The 24,350-nt window shown below is 33.3% G+C and overlaps 3 protein-coding genes across 6 annotated transcripts; 1 reads left to right on the forward strand and 2 right to left on the reverse strand.

Annotated features, from left to right (window-relative positions):
- LOC18612626 (serine carboxypeptidase-like 20) lies at nucleotides 222-7,353 on the reverse strand. Of its 2 annotated transcripts, XM_007049525.2 has the most exons (15): nucleotides 7,197-7,353; nucleotides 6,794-7,067; nucleotides 6,442-6,587; nucleotides 5,829-5,905; nucleotides 5,596-5,718; nucleotides 5,394-5,496; nucleotides 5,287-5,324; nucleotides 5,105-5,206; nucleotides 4,347-4,427; nucleotides 3,999-4,241; nucleotides 3,101-3,166; nucleotides 2,907-3,028; nucleotides 824-937; nucleotides 646-691; nucleotides 222-510 (listed from the first exon to the last, which is right to left on the reverse strand). In XM_007049525.2, exons 2-15 carry the CDS (start codon nucleotides 6,946-6,948, stop codon nucleotides 427-429), a joined length of 1,500 nt encoding a protein of 499 aa, XP_007049587.2. In that variant the 5' UTR covers nucleotides 6,949-7,067; nucleotides 7,197-7,353; the 3' UTR covers nucleotides 222-426. The 2 variants fall into 2 exon arrangements, with proteins under 2 accessions (XP_007049587.2, XP_017974190.1); XM_018118701.1 differs by having other exon boundaries at nucleotides 6,794-7,353.
- LOC18612627 (monocopper oxidase-like protein SKU5) lies at nucleotides 7,995-14,433 on the reverse strand. 2 transcript variants are annotated; one of them, XM_018118679.1, is made up of 9 exons: nucleotides 14,049-14,433; nucleotides 12,753-12,862; nucleotides 12,361-12,631; nucleotides 12,125-12,263; nucleotides 10,562-10,925; nucleotides 9,921-10,286; nucleotides 9,758-9,836; nucleotides 9,073-9,269; nucleotides 7,995-8,514 (listed from the first exon to the last, which is right to left on the reverse strand). In XM_018118679.1, exons 1-9 carry the CDS (start codon nucleotides 14,196-14,198, stop codon nucleotides 8,406-8,408), a joined length of 1,785 nt encoding a protein of 594 aa, XP_017974168.1. In that variant the 5' UTR covers nucleotides 14,199-14,433; the 3' UTR covers nucleotides 7,995-8,405. The 2 variants fall into 2 exon arrangements, with proteins under 2 accessions (XP_017974168.1, XP_017974172.1); XM_018118683.1 differs by lacking the exon at nucleotides 14,049-14,433 and adding an exon at nucleotides 13,936-14,037.
- LOC18612628 lies at nucleotides 17,931-20,041 on the forward strand. Of its 2 annotated transcripts, XR_001927380.1 has the most exons (3): nucleotides 17,931-18,620; nucleotides 18,722-19,109; nucleotides 19,562-20,041. XR_001927380.1 is itself a non-coding variant. In XM_018118963.1 (2 exons), exons 1-2 carry the CDS (start codon nucleotides 18,135-18,137, stop codon nucleotides 18,782-18,784), a joined length of 549 nt encoding a protein of 182 aa, XP_017974452.1. In that variant the 5' UTR covers nucleotides 17,931-18,134; the 3' UTR covers nucleotides 18,785-19,296. The 2 variants fall into 2 exon arrangements, 1 of the variants encoding a protein (XP_017974452.1); XM_018118963.1 differs by lacking the exon at nucleotides 19,562-20,041 and having other exon boundaries at nucleotides 18,722-19,296.

Below are 24,350 nucleotides of genomic sequence, written 5' to 3' on the forward strand. Positions count from 1 at the left end.
TGACCAAAGAAATTAATAAAAAGAGAAACAAAATAGAAGAGAAAGTTTATTTTAGTATTGACGTGTTATTAAGACATGCACATTAGCGAAATCCCAAAAATAAGTAATAAGCTATCATATTGGTTGTTTTGTCTTTAATTTAATTGTCATACATAAATTTAAAGAAACATCCTGTCCGGTTTAATTAGTTTACTAATTTCCTTAAAATATATCATGGGAGAAAAGACAAGAAAAGAAGGCTATGATTATCATCACCAATTAAAGATCCAATAATATAAATATTACGAACTCCTACAACACAGAGTGCTTTGATATCTCCCCTTAAATTAATTCAGTTCTGTACTCATGTGTATAAGCCATTTGTATTCCTCCTTTTCATGTCAAGAAGAAGAGATACAAACAAAGGTGAAGCTCATAAAATGCCTTTCATATAGCTTTCCCTGCCAGGAATCTGCTATAAAAATCCAATGCCTCTCGAGGTTTATATTCTGGGACAGTATGCCCAGCTCCCTGTACCCACCCAAACAAATAGGTTCAATCAGAATCAATAAATAAATTAATCAACACTGGCAACCTGAGATATTTGTTCCAATTATATCCTGCTACACTCATTATATTAGCAAATAAATATCTGCAATGTGATACCTTTATGGTTAAAAAGGTCAGGTTGTTCTCATAACCTTGTAAATACCTGCAAACACAACATGAAGGCCATTACTATGGGATAGAAAATCGTTTCATCTCATTTGGAAACCTAGTAGTAATATATTCAGAATGAGATTCTCCTTGATAATAAAATACTTAAGAAAGGGACTGAAAGTACCCAGCAACTTGTCCATGGGAAGCCCATGGCCTCCATTCATCCACTATCTTATATCCAACTGATCTAGTCCAGGCTTGACTCCCAGTGAATGGAACACACATATCATGATCCCCGCTGCCAGAAAAGTTAAATACATACTGCTTATCAGAGAACATAAATCAAGAAGATTTAATGGCTAACATAAAGTATACCATGCATTTTTCATGGTATTAACTTGTTTTCCTTAATTCCAAGCAAGTAGCCGCAATGAGAGTTTAAACATCATAAATTTGATCCCCCAACGCAGATTCAGATAAATTTACAATGCACAGGTCTTCCAGAGGAGGGGCCAAATTCCTGTGATTCCATCTACGGTATGTATAGAAACTAAACAATTTATGACACTAAGGTGGGGATTTCAAGCTTGAAACCCCATTTCATGACTTATGGTTAAGACTCTACACAGAGAGTTTTAAATTATTTTGCGACAACATCATACAGCATTCAGAGCCATCAACCTCTTAAACATTTTCTCTCACAGTGTATTCCTCCAAATATGCCAACCAACTTCCAAAAGCCACAAATATTTTATCAAAGACAGTGCTTGATTTGCACTCAAATTTAAATCAAATTATCTAGTATTACAAATTTATTGATGGAGGATGCAATTATCCTAGTCGAGATATCACATTAGATAGGAATTTATTTTTTATTTTATGGGTTTAATTGTAACTTTTTTATATATTTAAGATATTTCAGCATATTTATGTTATTTTTACATTTTTTACAAGGAACAAGGTTTTAGGGTTATATTTGGTATTTTGCATTTTCTTAAAGTTTGGGGTTTAGGTACAAATACCTATGTTATTTTAGTTTTGATGAGATTTTGACTATTGAACATTGAAATTTTGAGATATTGGTTCTTGAGATTTTCTCCCTTTATTGATTATTTTGGCTTTCTCCTCTGTTTGTCTGCTTTCCCGCCGATTTCCTCTGTTCCTCCCTATTTCCTTCTGTCTATTTCTGATTTTCCCTCTAAATTTGAGTTTTCTATCTCTTTCCCTTACTTGTTCTTCATCATTTATTCTTTTTCAACTAATTCCTTTTTTTTAATATCAAAATTTAGCAATAATTCAAAGTCCACTACAAGGTAAGTTCTACAAAAATGGAAAAAGTAAAATAATCTAACTAGCGGTTGAAACAGTGAAATATAGCATGTAATACTTCTAAGTTGCTAGACAAATGAGGAAATTAACACTATAGATTTTCTGAAGAGGCATAGTAAAATCGAAAGCACTGCCATAGCTTGTTCTGAACAGTAAGTTCAAAGTCATAACAACAAACTAGGCTAAATATAAATAAGCCCCTGAACTTTTTCACTTTTTCCTAAATAAGCTACTATTTTTTTATTGTATCTAAATAAGTTTCTATTCTATGATTTGTACCCACATAGGCTCTTATGTTGACAATCAAATGCGACTTGCATCATATGATCACTGGCCAACTAGCATTTTCTGCACACATGGAAGCTAATGTGGCTTTTTTTATGTGACAAAATTAGTTGAGTGGACAAATTTCCCACCCAAGATGTGGTAATTCCAATCCAATTTCACCATGTCAAAAAAGCACGCCATCTACCACAATTGTGAAGGATTACAATTGGCCACCAGATTAATAGTTGTTAAACTCACAGGTGTCATAGAGCTTATATAAGTAAAAATCATAGAATAGGGGCTTATGTGGGTAAAATAAAAGGATAAGAACTTTTTTGAAAATTTTGAGATTATTCAGGGGTATATTTAGTATTTTAGCCAGCAAATTACAATCTTGACATCCTAAGACTGAATCATTCTTTGAGGTAACCTATTTTATATCTATATATATAAATATATATATATTGCTATTTGTCTAGTAACTGAAATCAAGGAAAAGGAAATAAGACTTGTGAATCATGCCATGCCTTGCACCAATATTCCCCCAAAGAGTCCTTGGATATATTTTTTCAGGTCCATAATGAAAAAAGAAAGAATGAGGGGGAAAACAGAATGACAAAAGAATTTCTGAAAGGAACTGAAATATTACACAACATTAATTGGAGATTTACCTGAATATGAGTGCCCGATATCCCCTAGAAGTTAGATTCTTGTGATACTTGATCATGCTACCAGCATCATGATCATATAAGATATTGTCGGTACATAACTGCCATGTACCGATCACAGTCTCCTATTGCATCACAGGATCATAAAATTACTGCTTTTGAAAACTTAGAGAGATAATGACTTTGAGAGCGCTCACCTCTTCAGCATGAATTGCTTTCCTAACTGCTGCGTCATTCAGCCATTTTGTTGCTATTTCATCATCCTACACAATTCATATAATATTTTGAGTATGTAACTTAACAATCCTTTCAATAAGATGGTTCGAGACAAATCACAGATAAATAAGACCGCCATATCAGTTATACAAGTCAGATGCACACAAGGAATCTCTCAGCAAAGAAATTGACAAAAGAGCACATGAAGTCCATCAAATAATATTAACCAAAAAATCTCCTTAAGAGCAAAGACTTGCTTCCAATTGTTCACTTTTCCGTATGTTTCTTTTAGATCCAATGACAAGAATGGACTGCATAAGGGGATCCTGATAGCAAAGTAAAAGTTTAATTATCAAACAATCAATCATGACCTGGTCTATTGACTCCATCTTTAGTTGTGAGGAAAGAGTTCCAATCTTAAGAGGTGCAATGGTGCGTATAATACAAATATTGAACATATATAAGACTCCTTTTGGTTGTTACTTTTGCTAGTTTGCTATTTTCCATTTTCATTTTACTTCCACAAAAGCTTGTTTTTACATCAATACACATATTTTGCTTTCCCTTCCAAATGCAAAAGCAACTACCGGAAGGAGACTAAGCTTTTTGTCCCAAGCTTACACAGTTTGCACTTCATTTGAAATTATGAGAGTTGTGAGTCAGGACCCATTTTAATCTACCAACATCAAGGGCCATGTCAGAACTGTGCTATTTTGCTGGGATGCGTACTGAATAGCATCAAATTTGCAGTTGACAGGAACAAAAAAGAAGCCTATGAATGTATTTATTAAAAAAATGTGATACAAGATACATAAAAAGCAATTTTCACATTAGAAATCTTTTGACAGCTTATAATAGTTCAGAATAAGTTAAACTTACCATGCATGGAACACTTTGGCTATTGAGGAGTTGTGGCCATGTTGGAACAATTCCATCTCTTACAGGAGCTCTAAGAGGCCAGGCACGACCAAACATCCTCTTCCTTACAGCAAGTGGCCTGTCAGTCTCACCTAACTTCCGGAAGCTGGAAGGTAGTCTAATCTTAATATTTGCAGTCTCAGGTGTTTCTGGCTCATGATAACAAGGTTCAAGAATGTCATACATGTTTAAACCTCTAATGTCCTGCAATTAATCAAAGTTTCGAAGCAAATCAAAGAAAATGCAATTTCAAATTATCTGAACTTTCCCTTAAATCATTGTAAACAAGCAATTAAGCAGTCAAATTACCTCATCAACTTTTTGTAGTTTGCTTTCACAAGTGTCACTGAGTGGGTTATAGAAATTACCCCTGCACTCATTCTTAACCTCCTGCAATATGTAGCTTGAACTATCAGAACTAGGTTTTTGAAAATGAGAAACTATGGCCTGTTTTCTCTCTAGCACATGCAACAAGTTTGAATCTAACAGCTTCTAATCAACAAACACAGAAACTTTCCAAGAAAAATCCAAAAATCAAAAGAAAAACGTACGTATAAATCCAAGATTTTTGGTTGATGTGAATTGTTTGTTTTTTGGTCATATAAGGTACCAAAACTTAGGTTTCTAGGTGCACTACAGTTGCTTAGTCCCAACTCATCACATTAAAACCTGCCACTTATGTTAGTATGACAGACATTTCTAACAAAAAGTATTAGCAACAACTGCCAAATGCTTAAATTTGAACTTGTTCAAAGAGGTAAACCATATGGCATACTGGGTTTTGAAACGCAAAAGATAATGTCCTTCACCAACCACAAACAAATAAGAAAACCCACAATTTGAAAACACAGATTCAGGTCAAAAGTAGAACAGAAAGTCCAACTATTTTACCGCAGCAAAAACTTTTTTTTTTTTGAAAAGCACTGCAGCAAATTTTTAGACCAAGTAATTACACCTACTACTGACATCCTGCATAAGGAGTCATTTAATGGAAAATCTAGTGTTATTAAGGCAAAAGGAACTGCCATAAAAATATGAAATATCATTTTTGGGGCTGCTCCACGCACCTCATATAAGTCATCTGAAATCAGGCCCATCCCATGTGCAAAAGGAACAAGAGCATTGCCATCAAATTCATCATCTGCAACTCCATTTCCCACCAAATATCCCTGTTTATGATGACTTCAGATTGTGGCTAGCAGGCATGAGTTTAAACTTTAACCAAAATAGTTTCCAGATATAGTCATACCTTGAAATTGATAACAGGCTTTGCACCAGCATCAATTCCTGAAAGATTCATATCTGCACTTTAGATTTATCCTTAAAACGAATAAAATCTAAACTAGGAGGATATACCTTTCACTACTTCATAAGAAAGAGTAGGCACATATACTCCAGCATATGACTCTCCAGCAATAAAAAACGGGTTTGAGAGGAACTCGGAATATAGCTGAAACCACTGTTGCACAGCAGATACTTTAGATTTAAATATCACAGCAAATAAAGCCCTCAAGCAATAATGAGCTAAATTTGTTATAACATTTCTATTCCTTCTCACCTTGAGCAGAAATGCATGCGTGTCAGTGGCAGTCTGTAGGTCACCAGTCACATAATCACTTTGATTCTTTGAATAAGAAAGCCCAACCCCAACAGGAGAATCTAAATATATAATGTTGGAGACCTGAAATAAAAAATGTGAACTAAGAAATTGTACCGCAATGGGGGCAAGGAGTGTAAACAAATCAAACATCTCCTTTTTCCCCTATCAAAAAAAAACTGGAAAATTACAACCTTGGACCAACTATAAAGATTGAGATGCAGTTGGGGCAAACTTCCATTTGTCTTCGCTGCTTCAAAATTGAAAGGACCTGGAATGAACAATAACATGCAAGTGCTATAAATTGATAAAATTTCTCATAACTCTCCATCTACAAAGAATAAGGTGTCGTACTCGAGGTGAAAAGTGCACCACAGGCAATCATTTCAGCAAAAACGATGAAATGCAATCTGTTGAAATTCAAATTTTCTTTTTTATTTTTTATCTGAAGCATGAATTTATCTTATTCTAATTCACTACAGTGCAAAAGAGGATCCATGAAACCTCACTAAATTATGCAACTGGCCACAAAATAGACCCACATTAATTTTCATCAAGGACAAAACAGAACAACTGATTTAAAATAGGGGATTCCTGATCCATCTAAGTGAATATCAGTCCATAAATTGCAGAACTTCATTTCACCTTCCATTGCGCATTAATCTTACAGTTCAATTAAATATTTCCAAAGTCTAAAAACCCAAATGAACTGATTACTTGGGAACAACTAAGGTGAAACAGAAAGATCTCAATATCAGATTAAAAATATGAAACATCTTTTATCGATTGATGGTCCATAGTATATACCATGCTCATAAACAAAACCGTCAAAGCTGGAGCATCCAGGTCCACCATTGAGCCAAAGAACCACTGGATCCTCTGATGGCTTCCTTTCAGATTCCACAAAATAGTAAAACAGATTCTTGCCATGACTTTGATCAATATTCACATACCTTCAAGCAATAAAGAAAAATCCACATAACAAAATAAACCAACCAAACTTAGGACATAGCAATAATTTACCCAATTCATGGATAATCCTTCAAAAAAAAAAATTCCCCATGAGTTTGACCAGCAATAGTGATAATTCCCAGGTTATGGGAAATTCGAAGAAAAGCAATGAATTAAGAAAAGATGAAAATATCGACTCAGGGAATACCCGGAATAGTGCTTCGAAAGAAAAGTGTCAGCGAAACCAGGAAGCTGAGTGACCAGAGCGCTCTCAGGAGCTGACTGCGTAACTACTGCCACAAAGCTAAAGAAGAGGCAAAAAGATATGACTTCGTAAAAGCCAAGAGTAGTAGCCTTAGCCATAGCTATAGTTTCAAGTAGAACTTCCACTATGGATTGATTGATAAACTTTTGGGGAATTTAAAGAGGCTGTTTCTCTGACGTGTGCCAACACACTGTTCGATGGAGTGAGGATAATGATTCTAGCACAAATTGATGGGCTTTGTCAGTATGCAAGTTGTTCTAGCTTTTTATGCTTTCAAGGCAAGACAAGCAAAAGACAAAAAATTGGCCTTGAGTGAAGTTTGTGATCCATTGAAACAGAAACTCACGAGTTTGAGGCTTTGAGGTCGATTGTAGACGGACAAACGTGCAGAATAAAATCTCAAGTTGTTGGTTGAGGATTCATTTAACTGTTCTTGCAAGATGATGCCGAAGCACGATTGCTTGCCTTTACTTTACGTCTGCGTTTTCTTTGTACAATCCAAGTTAGCATAGTAACTTAAGAAGAAATTTGTCAAAAAATAGACATTGGGTTCGGTGACCTTCACATGCTTTAAGGCTTTGTCATTCGCCTTATTGGTTTTCAATCTATTTCTCGTTTATACAAGTCCTCGTACGAAAAGTTTAAACACCGTTTTGGTTAGGGGATCACCATTCTATTACCAATGTTTGTAGTTGGATACATTACCTGCAAAGAATGGACCACCTTGACTCTACCGACCATATTTACTATGCATTTCTTGGTATCCTCAACTCATCTTGGTGGCATTTTTGTAATAAAATGAAAGACTACTGGTAGACTTCGATCATTGCTCATGGAGGATTGAAGTTCTCTTTTTTTTTTATTTTTTGTCTTTTGTCTGTTTCTGGTCAATGCCTTGGCCATTACCCATTACTCCCAATAACGCCAATTATGCATCCCCTGTTTGATACTCCATGTAAGAAGAAATCGCAAGCAAAGTGCGTGTGAAATGCTCTTGATGCATGCAATGCTTGATTACTTTCAAGTTTGATGATTCAAAGCAGATATTGGAGCAAATGGTTTATGACTCTGCAAACGAAATTGAAATGCTCGACGAGATTACAGAGGATAATTATGCCCCTCGGGTCCACAAAAACAGTGTCTGTAACTCATCAAGCAATGGAAGATTACAAAATACATTTAACTAAACATGAAGAGATTCAACAATACCATGGGCTAAAATTTTGCATGATACACTACCAAAAAAATGTTAAATTACAGACTACCAGTACAATTTCCTTTACAGTCAATTGCTCTTCTTAAAACTTCTATGTGCACCTATTTCAATGGCATAACATGCAGTTTTTCCAGCAGGTTGAATGAGACAAGTTCAACAAGAATAGTACAAGATTTTCAGGTAACAAGATTGTAAGCTACTCGCTGTCCATAATTTTGTTTCCCAACCAAACTAAGGCCATCTGATCCATAATCTTACTATTTTCCACTGACAGAGGCTTCGTATTGCTGGTTCAGCGGTAAAATTATGGTGCTTACTTGATTTTCTTTCTCACCATTGTTACCTGAGTGAATGCCCAATTAAGGCCATGATTAACAGAATGAAAACTGTTTTACTTGAATCAGAAATTGACGGTGCACCAGAAAAATTAACCCTTTGAGCCTGATCCCTGTAATTACAGAGAAAAATAAAGAAATTAGCAAACAATAAAAGGAAAATAGTAGCAAACAAGTTTGTAGAAAATCTCCAACACAAAAGTTGTACTTTTACATATCCTATTGGCCTTGTGATAGCATTTCTTGTGGGATCTTGGCAGAACCCATAATCCAATTTTCCTTCAGTAGAATAACGATATTGTTGTACCAGAATTTTTTATTTTTTTTTCTAGAGGAATGTAGTAGTATCCTTTTCCAAAATCAAGGTTGTTCAATGAAGAATATGAGCATGAAATTTTCTTTTTCTATAATCTCTCGATAATTTGGGCATGCAGTGATTCCAAGAGTTTCCACCTATATCACTTTTAAAACTGGAGTAACTTTAACAAGATGCCCTGGAGATATAAAGACGATCATTAACACTAACAGTATGACTAATGGAGGGAAACAATCTATACTTGATCAATTGAAAAAGTGAAGGTTCAATCTAGAAATCTCCATGAATAATTCCCCCATAGGAAAAATGTAACAAACTATAGAAGAGACCGAACCACATTGTTTGGAGATCTTACTTCTGTAATGACGAAAGGATACCACAATATATGGCATTTTCAGGCAACGGAACCTCAGATTGGTCAACCTCTGGATTCAAAACACTCACATAAACTTCTTGGCCTAGATACCATGAATCAAGATTCTGCGCACGTAGATTCCAAATGCCCGCATTGTCAAGAGAAATCAAAATTGCTGTCCAGGCTCCAGGAAAGACCTGCAACCAGGTATAAATGTTAGGAGTGGTTGTTCATACATGAGAACTTAAACATATAAAAAATTTTCAGTAAGGTTAGTACTCAACTACTTGAAAATATTTAATAGGAAAGTACGTTAAAAAGGCTAAAAGCAGAAGGTAGCTACTAAGTGTAAACTTCAAAACCTTAGATTGAAGGATAAACTCAGTTTAACAAAAGAAACCACAAACTAGAAAAATCTTGCTCTTTTTCAATGATAAAGATAGTCAAGCTTCCTTAATCTGAGCACTTTAGGCTAACTTTTATAAGCCCTACAATGAAGTTGGACTGGCAATTTCTCAAGAATAGTTTTCCCCTTGTTTTGTTTCTCAAATCAAGATCAAGCTTCCTTTCAATGATTTGATAAAGATCTCTTTCCTGTTTTCTTTTCTCTCATCCTTTTCACCACATTTTTACCGAGCAGTTTCATCGGAAAGCATTTGTAATCAAGATTACAAGGCAGGGGTACCTGTGTTGTAGAGCGTGCAACACCATCCCATTTGTTGTATGTGCCTCTGCTATTCTCTGTCCACACCCCAAAATCCATACTGCGATAGTGATGGAAATTTGTCAAATTCATGCATCCCCACATCCGAGGAAGAGAAATAAGATATCAAAAGCTAAAAGCTCACCCTACAACAAAGAATGCATAGCCATCCAGATGGTAGCTCTGTACTGTGGTGTCATTGTTCTGAAAGATTATTTCCATAAAACCTTTGAAAGTACCATTAATTAGAGATGTATCAGTTTTGGGAGGTCTGTTCATCAGTCTATTTGGAAAATCAAGCTTGTAGACCCCGGGAATGTTGAACTGCTGAGCAAGTTTTATGGGCGTTGAAGGTGCTAAGTATGAAATACCATTAAGGGTCGTACGCCATTTTCCATCTATAAGCTCTGCAGGCCTATTGAGGATCACATACACGTCTGTCACGATAATCTGGCCATACTTGAAAGATCCTTGGGGGTTCGGACGTGCAGCACCGGCAGAGACATTCCACCTATAAATGCACCAGAATGACAAAGATATAGTCAGCGTACCATAGATGAGAACTTCATGGTTTCAGTTTAGCAGCACATTCAGCAGTTGAAAAGTCAATTTCATCTTGACCATAACATCTGTCAGCATTTAGATAAAGGAAAAAGCAATCTTTACAACTGCTCAACATTTTAAATATGAGGGTTTTTTAAGCATACAATTCTTATAGCAGCTCAAAGAAAATTTTCTAGTATATTTTGAACTTTGATTAAAAAAAAATATAAAATGAACTACAACCTTATTGATCTTGCTTGATTCATTGAGAAATATGTGTCATAATCATTAGGAGGATCGGGGAGAGGACCTGAAGCCGGTCCTTGAGAATTGGAGTAGTGCAAGATAGCGACTCCAGTAACTTTAGCCCAGTCAGATGAATTGACAAACCGAGGACTGGCTACAATGTAATAATCATTGCTAGCATTCTGGTCCATGGTAACCAAGAATGAGTACGACTGACCCACATGAATATCCATGTTTGTGTAGTTTTGCTGAACTGTGTATGATCCTTCAGTCTCAACAAGAAGTAGGTTGTGGTCTTGGATTCTGAAATTCAAGCTAGTTGAAATTCCAACATTGTGGACCCTGAAGCGGTATGTTTTTCCTGTTTCAGATAAAATATTAAACATCTGGCTATTACCAGAGGCACCAGAAAAGGGAAGTCGATGGTATAGTGTCAACAGAGTATTGCAGCAAATTCCAAACATATCACATTAATGATCCAAACATAGACAAAGATATTATGTTGTAATTTGTAAAACAATACAGGGCCACAGGTGGGTATGACAATATAATCAAGCACAAGGACACAGCAATACACATGGATTTAGAATTTCATAATATTAACATAAATATTTAATAATAACAATGTAGCATTCATCTGCTTCGAAATAAATCTCAGACAGCAAGTTATGAAAAAGAAAAGTTTCTTCACCAAAATACAAAGAGCCTTCTCATTTTACAAGTTATCTAAATATATTAAGTTTAATCCGATTCATGTCTATACAAGCATCAAATACATATGGATTTAGAATTCCATAATATTAACATAAATATTTAATAATAACATGGTAGCATTCATCTGCTTTGAAATAAATCTCAGACAGCAAGTTATGGAAAGAAAAGTTGCTTCACCAAAATACAAAGAGCCTTCTCATTTTACTAGTTATCTAATTATATTAAGCTTAATCCAGTTCATGTCTATACAAGCATCAAATAAGTATAGACAAGTGTCACGACTAAAAAGTCTGACATCACATGGCCATTTTTCACAAGAATTCAGGTAAACTGAACCATATCTAATTTCTTGTTTCCAAATTTTCAATAAACACAAAGAACTACAGCATGAAAAGAACCAGAACAGAAGAAACTGGGATTCTGTCATAAATGCAAGTACAAAACCAGAAACGCATCCCCCAAAAAAATCAAGTGCAAAAATATTATTAGTAATTAATTTGCAAAGCCATGAAAAGCAAGATACACTTGTCTAATGGTATGAAAATGTAAAGCCATGCTTCAAATTTCATGGAACATCCAAGCCTGCCCTCAAAAAACTACCAATGAATTGATAGGTATTTTCAGATGTCTAGCATATTGAATATCTGCTATTATCCTTCATGGAGCATGTACAAATTAAACCCATCATCTGGGACTGGCCAGAAGCCTAGAACAAATATACTTCTAAAAAATATGGAAGATGGTATGATTTATGTATATATAAGTTTATTCCTACAAGCAAGATAATGTTCAGTGAATGCAAACAACAGCAAACCAAGCGTTGCACGCACACCTTCAGTTGTGTACCTGGTTCAACATTTATGATCTGGTAAAAAATCCCATCTTTAACAAGCGTTTGATCATAACGATATGGACCCAGTCCATTGATGAGGATACCATCGGGAACTCCAAGGTCAACTCCATTTTCAACATCTTTCCTTAATCCCTGTTTTTGCACAAGAGCAATTGTTTAGTACCCAAAATTTCACTAGATTAGCTGACAGACACAAAAAGCATTGAGCTAAATCAAAATTTATGCAGACCTTATGACTCTTAGTATACCAGTCACTAATAAAGATAGTAATATCACCATCAGGTATCCCAAAGGGTAGTGGAATGACATCTCTGTTGTTTATGATAATTCCTCCATAGCCACCTGCAGCTCTTTGGAAGTTTAGGGAAGGGAAGTAAAAGAAACTCCCTATTTGATCTTTGACCTGAAACTCATATGTCCAGTTCCAACCAGCAGGAATCGGACAATTAGTACCTAAAACACCATCTTGCCAAGAGTTTTTCCTATGTTGTATACCGTTCCTGCATTAAAAATCAATATTAAGACAGATATCATTATTTTTCCTTTTTGATGGAACCAATTAATTGATTTATCTCCTTCATTTGATCTTTTTTAATCCTTCATGGCGCATGTTTTTTTTACCATGTAAGCAGAAGTGGCTCATCAAGATTATTCTTAACATTGACAACAATATTCCAATTTGTAGTGACGTTGAGGATTGGTCCTGGAAACTGCCCATTAATACCAATCACCTGGAGTAATGGTATTCAAAAAAAAATGTCAGCAGCCAGCGTGCATCAGCTCTATGTAAACAACCTTCCAATGATCAACATATAACATAGTTTTGGGCCATACTTCTGACTAAAAGGTCATAGCTCATGACATGAGTTGAGGTGCTGAACAGGCAAGACATAGACCAACATATGGATTCCAACATCATTGAGACAAAAACTACAACAAACTAAGCCTTTTCACTATGTAGGGTTCATTATTTGGGTCATATTGCACCATTGTAATTTATCACATTCAAGACCATAAGCACAAATTACTAACAAGTTAAATTCAAAATATGGCAAAATGCCACTATTAAAAAAAAACCAAAGTTTTAGAAATAAAGGGGAAAGGGATACACATATTAGCCTCCATGTACGGTGAACATGTTCTGAAGTTTTTTGCTTCAGTATCAGTAGTTTGAATTACTCATTATATTAACTAGTATAATTTATGAATATATTTCATGGAAGTTCAACATTTACTGCTATCAATTCAGGAGATAAACAATTTGAGATTCACCTGGAATTAACATACTACAACAGCCTTTGAAACATGAATTTTTTTTTAAAAAAAATGCATATTAAGGCCAGTAAGTTATTCAAAGTATAAATTCTGCATCACCAACATAAATAATTTGACAGCAAGTAATTCGCTCAGGCCAGTATGTTATTTAATGACAATATTTGGCATGGTACAGACAAAAGCTACCATTTTTGGAATTAAATTGCCTCCTCAACGATGTTCAGAACAATTATTAGGCAGGCATACTAGGCAAGCATAGTCTATATTTGATTCTAGGGACCGTTTTCTTGCCATAATTAAATACCAAGTGCATGTCGAAAGTTCCTAGTTATCTTGATAACATGATTAGGCAACTCCAAAACCCAACTTCTCAGAATAGGATAGTCATTATCATTTACTACTTCAAAAGAACCAGCAGTAATTTAACTCCTTATAGTTACAGTAAATTCAAAAATTAAACCGTAACTTGTTCACTTAGCAGAGAAAAATGGAAATCCGCAGAGAATTCAACATATAATTCACAACATACCATTTTTATCCGAAATCCTAACAACCATTATGCAGTAGAAAAGAAAGATCAAATCTTGAAACAAGTACATCAATTCCACAAGCAGAAGAAAACTGGACGAGAAGATAATGAACCTGTTGTTTATAACCAAGAGGAGAAGTTGTGAGGTAAGAAACAGTCCAGTCATAGAAGACAAAAGGGTCACCTGCCAAAGAAGCAGTCACCAAACATGCCAGCACAAAGAAGAAGAAAGAAAGCCGGAAATAGGGTGACCCAGATACCATTGGATCTCTCTCTGGAAAACAGGTTGGGCTTTGGGGTATCTTATCTTCTTTGCTTTAAAGATAAAGAAAGAAAATTTCGAGTAGTACAGTGTTGGCTAACTGGGTTAGTGAGTTTGAGAGTGCTGAAGTTGAGTCACATGGGAAAGTGGCAGAAGGCCATGTTTGGAGACAGCTCGGGTGGCGTTTGAGGCGCCTGTTACTTCTTGTCTGGTTTTGGGTCCCATTCTTTTTCTTTTCCCCGTTGTCTAATTTCAAAAGACAACTGACCCACCATGACTTTCAATTTTAAGAAGAGTAGGTCCAATCAAAAAACAAAATGCGTTAGTTCCTTGTTAGAATGGATGTTCATCAATGTCTTAGACACTTGTTAAAAGTAAATAAAGTAGAAAAGCTGGAATGTCAAATTCTTTTTACCGACAGATTAGGGCCCTTTCAAGTGCAATTTGCTCTTTGCATTCACATAACTGAGCTCAGTTCAATCTGGATTCACTTTATAATAATTTTTCTTATTAATTCTTCTTCACAGATCAAGCACTGTCAGCTGAGCATCGATTTTTTCAGACATGTACCTTTTTTGACACCTTGGTTGATCCCGAAGCCATTCTTCAATTCTTTTTTTAACAGATTTTGATGGTAGAAGCTTTTCTTTTATCCAAGCAAATAATTACTTGTAAGTTTACACAGGCTTCTCCCTTGAGGTTGAACTAGATATCATCACTATCACTAAAGGGGCGTCAACTCTAACACGACAAAGGAACAGGCGTCCGAATTTTGGTTTTTATGGTAATCCTCCACCTTTTATTTTGTTTAAAATAACTTATACTTTGAAAGATAAAGTTTTTTCTATCACAGAAATCGACTATTTCATATTATTAGAGATAGCATGACTTGTTTTTATTTTTATTTTGCTCTAAAAAAATCATGCAAATAACATAATATTACGTGTTGACAAACATTCAAATGTTAACTTTTGATTAACAATATACATATATTTATATTTAAATCAAATATCCAAAGTGCCGTAATATATATAATTTTATTTAGAGTCAAATACGTTTTTATGATTTTTTTTAAAGCAATTTATCACTAACGGTTAACTAATGTCTAATTACATTAATCAAAATATTATTTATCATTTTATACTCATATGCTGCTAATGATTGAAATGAAAAATATCATATAATTATATCATCATGTCACATCATTATCCATTATGAAAATATCAGCATGTCACATGGCATAAAAATAACATATGACATTTTCACTAGTAACAGTGAGTTAGTAATTAGTGAGAATGACTTAACTGGTTCAAAATAAAAATATATGAATTAAATTAAACGTGATAAAAGAATAAAGGCATAATGCTCGAAAAAACCCTTAAATTGTTTAAGAAAATTCAAATAAACCATTATTCTTTTATTACACTCAATCAAACTTTTGTACTTTTATTTTAAGTCAAATAAGTTCTTATAAATAATGATTGATTAATTATAATTAGTCAAAATATCAATTGTCATTTTTCTAACATGACATTGATGTGGAAAGTAAAAAATGTCACATAGTTTTATTGTCATATTACATTAACATGACATATCATCATCTATTATTACCCATCATCATGCCGCATTATCATTTATTATAACATGTCAATATGTCATATAATATAAAATGACAAGTAGTATTTTAATTAAATCAACTATTAGTCACAATGGCTTATTTAAGTCAAAATAAAAAAATACAGATACTTGATTAAACGTAATACAAGTATACAAATTTATTTGAATTTTTAAAAATAGTTTAAGAGTTTTTTTAAATATTATGCTAAAAATAAAAATTTATTTTAAATTTTTTGTATAGTTAATAAGTTTTTTTAGGTATTATGTCTAATATATTTTTAAATCTTAGCATTCATGAATATAAAGTTTATTAGTGTTTTTAAGTAATTTTATTTTCTAAATAACAAATTTACGAATAAAATTTTGTCACATCCGTGTCCAATGGACTATTTGCAGCCCATCTCTGGCATGAAGGTGATGGCCCAAATGAAAAAAGCTCTGGCCCAAAGAGCTCAAGCCCATCAACATCTTAATTTAAAAAAAATACATACACTTAAAAAAAACTTTCAAACTATTAAAAATATTCAAATAATTTTTTTTATTACATTCAATTAAGTTATTATATTTTTTATTTTGAATCAAATATACATTTATAATGAATGATTGATTAACTATTATTAATCAAAACATCATTTATCATTTTATGTAAAATGGTATACTAACATGTCATAATAGATTATGATATGTCATGTTAACGTGATAAATTGACATATCACATAATATTTTTCATATTTCATGTTAACATAATATAGATATAAAGACTAATGATAATTAATCAACTATTGACTCAAAATAAAAATATAAAAATTTAATTGAATGTAATACATGAATAAAAAATTATTTAAATATTTTAAAATAATTCAGTAATTTTTTTAATATTATATAAAAAAAATTGCCTTTTAAGAAGAATGTAGTAATGTACTAGTGATTAACTATGTTATCTTTGCTACACAAACACTAGTAACAGATTTATTGACTTATCTCTGATTCGTTTTAACACATTGAAGATCATTTATATTAATAGAAGAAACTTTATAGTAATTGAAATTGAGATAAATTGTGATCTCTATATTCTTATACATATTTGTTAGTAACTTCGTATACAGGTATTGATTAAGAGTTGGTGGGCTAAGCACATGATGGGTAATGAAGCGGATAATGTAGGGGAGTTAATCATAGCGTATGAAATAAAAGTAGTTGACGGAAATGATACAGATGCCTTCGCAAAAATACAAGCATTATTCACAAAAGACATGCTTAGAGATTTTTTATGTTCCGATTTAATGCCCTGGAATTATTTGTTACTATTATTTATGTCAAGACAAAATCATCATCATCATCATAATCACGCTTCAACCTTCCCCCATCTTTCACATGCTCTGTCCCCCCTCCCATTCTTTCCTGTTTAAATAATTATTTTCTCCTTTTTAATTTAAACAACAGAACATCTATTTAGTATTTAATTTCCAAATGATTTTTACAATGACAATTCAATACTTAATTTCTTACAATTTATCAATTAACCCCTTAAATTTTTTGAAAATGATTTTTTTTTTTTGGGATAGATACAATATTCTTAACTACTAGATGATAAAAGAATTCATGTTTTAAATGTTTATATCACATTATAATATATACTTATAAATTATTCAAACTACGAAATCAACTCACTTACCAATGGTCACGTGTTAAAAGAAAATAATTTTTGAGATAAAATTTAAATTTATTACTTTACTTATAGTGATAAACCGAATTTATTATTCATTTTTGAAAGTATGACTTTTCACATTACGATTTTAATTATTTTTTCTGAAATATTTTTCACCGTCAATTTTTTTACTGAACCACGCTCCTTAGAAGCGCGTCTAGGCCACTAACGTTCCTCGTGTATGAACAGAGTCTGGAATTTACTGAACCACCAAGTCCAAACAAGAAACCCCGAAAATCACACGAATAAGCAATTGCGCTATCACCTAATCAACGTGGCAGTAAAATACTGGTTTAACCGAAAGATAGGGAAAAACCCAAACCGTAGAAGATAACGGCGAGTGTCCAAAAAGGGTGGGATGGGACCCCACTCTCACTGCCAATAATTGATCATTCTCCTAATCCTCTCTGTACCCAAGCTGGCAACGCTGTCCCCTTCCACTTCTCTTCTTCTCCCAATTTTCCCTTCGTCCCAAAAGTTCCTTAAACCCTAACCCTAATCTCTTCATCCCCTTTCTTTCTTGTAAATACCCTAAAAGATTTTCCCCATCTCCATGCTCTAACAAAAAGAAAAAAATCCCTCCGTCCCCCCAGAAAAAAGAGAACGGAAAAAATGATCCCTTTAATTCCTTCCGTATTTCTTTACTTCATTTTCATCTTCACGATTGTGAACGGCGAGCAGGATTCTATTTACGAGATCCTAAAGGCTCATGGCCTGCCCATGGGGCTACTTCCGAAGGGGATAACCCGATTTGACTTTAACGATACGGGCCGGTTCGAGGTTCATTTGGATCAGGCCTGTAATGCCAAGTTTGAAAGCGAGTTGCATTACGATAGGAATGTGTCGGGGACTTTGAGTTACGGGCAGATCGGGGCGTTGTCGGGGATTACGGCTCAAGAATTGTTTCTTTGGTTCCCGGTTAAAGGGATCCGCGTCGATATTCCGAGCTCGGGTCTTATTTATTTTGACGTCGGTGTCGTTTTTAAGCAGTTTTCTTTGTCGTTGTTCGAAACGCCAAGGGATTGTATGGCGGTTTTGGATTTTGAACCCGGTAATTCAATTCGAGATGGCAAGTTTGTAGCTGAAGCAATCGCCAAGGTTCAATTTTGTTCACTTCCTTTACACTTAATTGATTAATGCTTCGTAAAATATAAGTTAGTTGAATAGCAGAATTTAACGTTTTATGATATAATTTGTAGAGTCTACCTGCGAACCTACGATATGAATTCGATCAAGAAAGTTTTGGGAGGAATGATATTTAGAAAGGTGGAGAAAAGAAGTGCAATAGCTCAATCAGTTTAGCTCTCAAAGGTTTTTATGGGGTCAGGTCCCCATGCTGTAAATTTTCGTCGGAGAGTCTGCTCTAGGAGGTTGTTACATTTCCATCCTGTGTGCTTCGCTTGCGTTTTTTCTTATTCTATATAGTGCAGAGTCGTCCACATGCCTAGTCCAGCGGCTCCTGTCTATGTGAGGATGGCCAATGACGCGAAAATGGAAGGTTGGGAAGCTATATTTTCGATGATAATCATGGTTGGTTTACCCTATGGAAGATAAAAGGAGATGGGAGCATTTGGTCGGCGATTTCAGGTGATTAAATCTTTGGAATTTTATTCATATGTTAAAATTTTCATTGTATTATGAATATAAGCATGGTTGTTAAATTAAGTCTCTTTTTGTTGTAGTATAAAATTTTAGGTTGATGAGACAAGAGCACGTTCATGAATCAATGATGATATAAAGTTCAATAATAAAACTATCTCTGCTTTGTTTCAAATTTTATTGCTTGGCTAGCATTTTTTACAGGCCTTGTTATACTTGATTATTGTGTTCCCCTTGTCTTGTTGATTATTTTTTTATCTTTATTTTTCCCCTGTTCCTTATCAGATATTTGTACTATGAGTTCTATAATCTATATTATTTTTGGGGATGAGTGAAATAGAGGGAAAATATGGGTGGGCATACTAAGGACTTCGTTATTTGATTGCCTTTTTTTTTTTTCGTTTTCTTTAAGGGACTTATACTTACATTGTTATGCTCAGGTCTAAACCTCGATGGAATCTGTTTTCATTATCAGAGAGTTTGAACAGGGGTTTGTGACTTTGTGTAGTGATAGTCATGGGATTTTATTTCTCCTAAGGATTTTTGAACTAGCATGCTCTTCTCCAAGATAAAATTTTGATTTTATGTTTTTCCTTTTATTTTCTTTGGCTTTGGAGAAGGGTTGTCAAAACTTTGCAAAGTTAGTGAACTTTTGGGTATCTACCGAATGGGCGGTGATGCCTTATGTTTATTTTCTAGACATGCAATGAAGCAGTGAGAGGCTTTCAAGGTAGCTGTTTTAGTATCTAAGTTATTAGATTTTGGATCTGTTAGTGTCCAGAATCAGAGAATCACTGCATACACAGTATACTTCAGTACAACGTTCTGTATCATGGAGCTTGGTGAGATTTTCTGAATGTATTAAGTGTATAATTTGTCTCTTCTTCATCCTTAATTGTCAATTTCCCGTTTATGTAAAAGCATGTAGATTGTCATATGAAATACTGGCTGGATGTATGCCAATCTTATAAGCAGTAATTTCTTGGCCTTGAATAACTTGATAGTGATATGTTGAACAAGAAGTCGGATGTACCAATTGTATAAGCATTCAAGTTTGGAATGTTTGAATTGGGCAAACCTGCTATAAACCAGTGTAAAAATTGGATCTAATTTGTCTTGATTTCCTCAAGGTAAAATTTAGCATTTGCCTTGACTGGCTCTTAGGCTTGGCTGATCCTTATCAGATGGCTTTGAACTTGGCCGATGGACCGTCTTTAATTTTATTTGGTAAGTTGGATTTTACGCTTCAATGCCCTCCCTCTGTCTAGTCAAGGACACTGTTCCTTTTGCACGGTAGATGTAGATTTTTCCTTTACTGTCCCGTTTTGAAATGGACACTCCAAAAGGCTAACATTCTTTTCATTTCTGATGGGGTTATAGGTTATGCTAACACTCTTTTCCCTTAATATTATTGTATCTCAGGTAAGCATGCTAGTCTTTTTCCATTACTTGGTCCTGCTAGGTAACATTGGAGCTAATAGGTGCAATTCTTAAAAGTTAGATGTTGGTTATGGAAGAATAGCATATTGCAAATTACTAAAACCTTTCTTATTATACAAATAAGATTATCCAAAGTGAATCTTCTTGTTGGTTTACTGCTCTTGCTGGAGGCATTATTGTCAACAATTAGAAGAAAGAGAGGTATACCTTACAGTTGTTTAATAAATGAATTGGGTGAAGTGCATTATGGTTTCAAAAGTGTAACTTTGAATTGAGATGCTGATATTCAAGCAGCAAACGTTTATTTCATCCTTACCATCTTAGTACAGTCTGTAGAAGAATCATTTATTTACTTAAGAAACAAAAATTTATTTATTATATGCTTTGTTGATGTCATGAAATTACTGATTGTGGTCAAGATTCTGATCTGAACTGAGAATCAGAAGATTGAAATGGGAGAGAATGAATGTGGGGTGGAATTATATATGGCATGTGATGATAAAGGCACCACATGCCACCATGTCATAGGATAGTGGAACGACAGTATCTAATATGTCATCTATGCATTGTAGCATTATTGAGAATTGACAGTGATAGATTCGGATAAAAAGGTCGGCCTATAACTTATTGGGATTGGCAAGGAGAACATGGCCCTTAAATTTCTAATCTGTTTTAGACATTTTAATGAGGTTAAGTTGTGACCTGGGGCTGGGTATTTGTTAAGATGTCCACACCTTGTGAATGTATGAACAGATCCTTTTAGCAGTAAGATGATAATTTCTAATGGGTTGATGTAATTACGGGGTATTTGTCAGGATGTTCACACCGTGAACGACAAAATCAGCTGTAGATTTGAGGTGTGACAATGACTTGTATTGCGAGTAAAGTTAAAACCATTAGAATGTGAGGAGTAAAAATGAAAGGAGATCCCATCTCCTTCACTTTAAAATTATTGGTCAAATGCTTGTATGGTGTCTAGATTTGTACTTATTATTTGAAAATATTTTGTTAGACAACATAGGAATCTTCTTTGCCCTCAACTTTACCATGCACATTCACTCCAAAAGTATTAATTTTATGCACGAAACTCGAACTCAATGTAGAAATAACTTCATTCCTTTTATGTTCCGCCCCCATTATCAAACATGAAGAAATATTTATTTTCTGTTCTGCCCCTCGCAAACAAAAGATAAAAGAAGTAATTTTCCCTGCGTACAAACGTAAATTTTGCTTTTTGTTTGGCCTTGTCATCTTTCCCGTGATAAAAGGTCTCTTTTCACTCTGTCCACCCACTGGCTGTTAGTCCTTTGCTTCCAAACGCAAAATAAAAGGGGAAACCTAATGCGCATTGAACTCGTGCCTCACGGCCGTTATATATATGAAAAGTTGAAGCTTTAGCTTTTCTCTAAATTAATAATTTCTAATATTGAAAAACTGGGCGTGGACTTTTGAGTGTTAAACCTTTTCAAGTGTTTCAAATGTATGCTATTATTAAGTGGTTAGCTGCATTAGTTGGAAATTATAAATGAAACGTATACTACTTTAAAAAGTTTTTAAATTATTTAAGTAAATTTTTAATTTTTAAGTACAGGTTCAATTAAACTTTTATATTTATTTTTGGTTGAATAAATTTTTGTTACTAATGATCGATTAATTATTATTATTTAAAATGTCATTAATCATTTTATATTATATGATGTTAACATGACATATTGGCTTATCAGAGTGAATGATGATGTGGCATGATGATGTGGTTGCATGACATTTTTCACTTTTCACATTAGCATCATGTGGATATAAAAATAATAAGTGACATATTAATTAATGATAGTTAGTCAAACTTTATCTTAAAAGCTTGTTTAACTCAAACTATAAAGAGAAAATATTTGATACACTGATAGTGTATAGTTTTTACAAACTATTAGGTCACTAAATCTTGTCATTTCATTAATAAGGTATAATTTTGAAGAAATAAGAGGTTGATATTAATCTGATGCCTTTTGGGAACTTATCAATTTGTTAGGATTTAGGAGCTTGACTGTGTATAAAAGCTATACACTGTTAGCGCATCAAATATTAATCTAAATGAAAGGGAAATACAAGAATGATTAATATTTGATAGTGTATTATTTTTATACACGATTAGGGCATCAAATCCTGACATCTTATTAATGAGGTATTATTTTGAAGAAAATAAAAAGTTGATATTAAAACCTGATGTAGTTTTGGAATCTTTTCAACCTTTTTTATTTTTCAAAATAGTACCTCATTAATGAGGTGTCACGATTTGGTGTTCTGATAGTGCATAAAAGCTATACAATGTGAATGCATCAAATATTTTTTTCATACAAGAATTTGATTGAACGTAATTAAAAAATAAATATTTATTTAAATTTTTTAAAATAGTTTAGAGATTTTTTTAAAACATTATGTTAAAATGAAAAAGATATATAATAATTTTATAAAAATTTCACAGTTAATAAAACGGGAAAAAGTATGATTACTTAGTGTTGAGATTTTAGAGTATATCAATTAAAAAGAAAAAAAAAAGTGAAAAAAAGGGGATAATCAAGTGCTGAACTTGAAAGAGATGAAACTTGAGAGGTCAAACAATGCAATGCAATAATTCAGAAATTGTGGAAGAGTGAAGAGAATGAAACAAGGCTATTAGGAGTAGGACAAAACAAAAACTAATGGTCTAGAAAAGCAGAAGAAGTTTTTAATTTTTCTCAAAAGGCAACTATCACTTTTGTCACAATACTTCAATTATTACAGATTTTTCAATGAGAATTGTTTTGGTTTTATTATTACATTTTTCATTTTATAATTCTAGAAACAGTATAATAAACTTCACGTTCAGATAAGAAAGAGACCCCAGAGCACAGTAATATCAATATCAACATCAAAAATTGACGTAACTTAAATGGCACCTTCAACCTTGTTCTGCCGTTTCTGCGTTCCCTACTTGTTTTCATTTGTGAAGAAGCCTTACCCTGCAATTGTAACTACAACCTACAATTTGCAACTTCTTCCATCAAGCTTTCGTGATCAAATCGTGCGTCTCCCAAAAAAAGGGTTTCCTTAATGCTAGCTTGTCCTAACCATATTTTTTAACTTATTTTTTATAATTAAGTTATATACCGTCTACTTATTTTCAATGCATCACGAAGAAAATATTATTTCATATAGGTTAAGGTGAAATTTGACAATTCAATATTGATGTTTGTCACTCTATTTTAATTTTATTGAATTTCATCACTATATTTTTAAAATTTTTATTTTTAAATAAAAAATAATAAAAATAAAATATTTCACAAAATATTTTATTAATATAAGTGGTAAATTTTCATAAATTTTGATATTGTATTTAGAAATCAGTAAAATTCAAAAGCACAATAATAAAATTCAATAAGCATAATACTTAAAAAACTCATTCAATAAAATTAAACTAATCTTTTTTTTTTTATTATCTTCAACCAAACTCTTATATTTGTATTTTGAGTTAAATAGATTTTTATGATTAACAATTAATTAACTGTCATTAACTAAAACATCACTTGTTATTTTATAACATATGATGTTGATTTGTCAACATATCATATCATAGTAGATAGTGATGAGTTATTTTAATATAATATAATGATATGTCCACATGATATTTTCATCCTTAACGACAATGTCACGTGAATATAGAAAATGACAAGTGATAGCTTTGATTAATAATAATTAATTAACAATCAGTCATAAAAATTTATATAATTCAAAATAAAAATAAAAAAATTGATTGAA

Source organism: Theobroma cacao, chromosome 1 (genome assembly GCF_000208745.1).
Source record: "Theobroma cacao cultivar B97-61/B2 chromosome 1, Criollo_cocoa_genome_V2, whole genome shotgun sequence".
NCBI lineage: Eukaryota > Viridiplantae > Streptophyta > Magnoliopsida > Malvales > Malvaceae > Theobroma > Theobroma cacao.